The sequence below is a fragment of the Aegilops tauschii genome, chromosome 4 (assembly GCF_002575655.3).
Source record: "Aegilops tauschii subsp. strangulata cultivar AL8/78 chromosome 4, Aet v6.0, whole genome shotgun sequence".
NCBI classification, from domain to species: Eukaryota; Viridiplantae; Streptophyta; class Magnoliopsida; order Poales; family Poaceae; genus Aegilops; species Aegilops tauschii.
Genome location: NC_053038.3, coordinates 506528477 through 506529785, shown reverse-complemented (window position 1 = coordinate 506529785; position 1309 = coordinate 506528477). Strand labels below are relative to the sequence as shown.

Sequence of the window (1309 nt, the reverse complement as noted above, 5' to 3'; positions counted from 1 at the left end):
CTCGTCGTGCCAACCCCTGCCGCAGGCCTCGAGCTTCTTTTTGAAGGTCCTCGTCTTGAGGCCCCTCAAGACCTTCGCATTGGCGCCTTCAGCTTGGCCGTTGCTTCTGGGGTGTGCCACTGAGGCGTAGCATATGTGCGTTTCAAGGTTAGCACAATATGTTTTGAAGAGGTTGCTAGTGAACTGCGAGCCGTTGTCGGTGATGATGCGATTAGGGACTCTGAAACGGCTCACTAGGCCCTTGATGAACTTGACTGCGGAACCGGCTGGGACGGTGCGGACTGCCTCCACCTCCGCCCACTTGGTGAACTTGTCGATGGCGACATAGAGGTAGCGATAGCCCCCGGGCTCTCGAGGGAACGGCCCCAGGATGTCTAGCCCCCAGACTGCAAACGGCCACGAGAGTGGGATAGTCTGGAGGCCCTCGGCAGGCTGGTGGATTTGCTTGGCATGGAACTAGCTGGCCTCGCAGGATCTCACCAGCTCGGTTGCATCGTTGAGTGCTTTGGGCCAGTAAAAACCGCTGAGGAATGCCTTGCCCACCAGGGTGCGTGACGACGAATGATGCCCGCAGTCCCCACCGTGTATGCCAGCTAACATCTCGCACCCTTGCTCCCTGGAGACACATCGCAAAGAAACATCATTTGGCTGTTTTCGATACAGCTCACCATCCCGAATGCAGTACTTTGTAGCCTGCCGGGCCACGCGCTCCGCGTCTTCCTCCTTCTCTGGCAATGTTCCTTGCATCAGGTACGCCCTGAACTCTTCTGTCCAGCACCCCTCCTGGGGCTCGAGCGCCAGGAGCAGGCGGGCTCCTAAGGTTGGACCGTAGGCTGGGGCTCCTGAGGCTGGTGGTGGGGGAAGCCCCTCCCAAGGCGGCGCCGGATCCGTAGCCGGAGGGGCTGCTGAAGGCTTGAAGAGCCGCTCTTCGAAGACGCCAGGCTCCTGAGGTAGGCGCCTGGACGCCCTCTTGCCGATCTCGTCGGCTTCTTTGTTCGTGCCACGGGGCATGTGCTGCAGTTCCAGGCCCAAGAATTGTTTCTCTATTTTGCGTACCTCCGTGAGGTATGCCTCCATGTGCTCGTCCTTCGGCTCATATACCTTGTTGGAGAAGTTGACGAGGAGCTGCGAGCCGCCCCTGATGGTGAGGCGTTTCACTCCCAAGGCCACCGCAGCCTTAAGGCCGGCGATGAGGCCCTCGTTCTCTGCGATGTTGTTGGAGACCTTCTCGCCCTGCTGGAAACAGAGCTGCACGGCGTAGTAGAGCTTGTCTTGGGTGGGAGAGATGAGCACGGCTCCAGCCCCGCGC

The 1309-nt window shown here is 59.8% G+C and overlaps 1 protein-coding gene across 1 annotated transcript; it reads right to left on the bottom strand.

Annotated features, from left to right (window-relative positions):
- Positions 1–456: 456 nt before the first annotated feature.
- LOC109768169 (uncharacterized) lies at positions 457–1011 on the bottom strand. The gene has a single exon (XM_020326903.1). It carries the CDS (start codon positions 1009–1011, stop codon positions 457–459), a length of 555 nt encoding a protein of 184 aa, XP_020182492.1.
- Between the last annotated feature and the right edge of the window lie 298 nt (positions 1012–1309).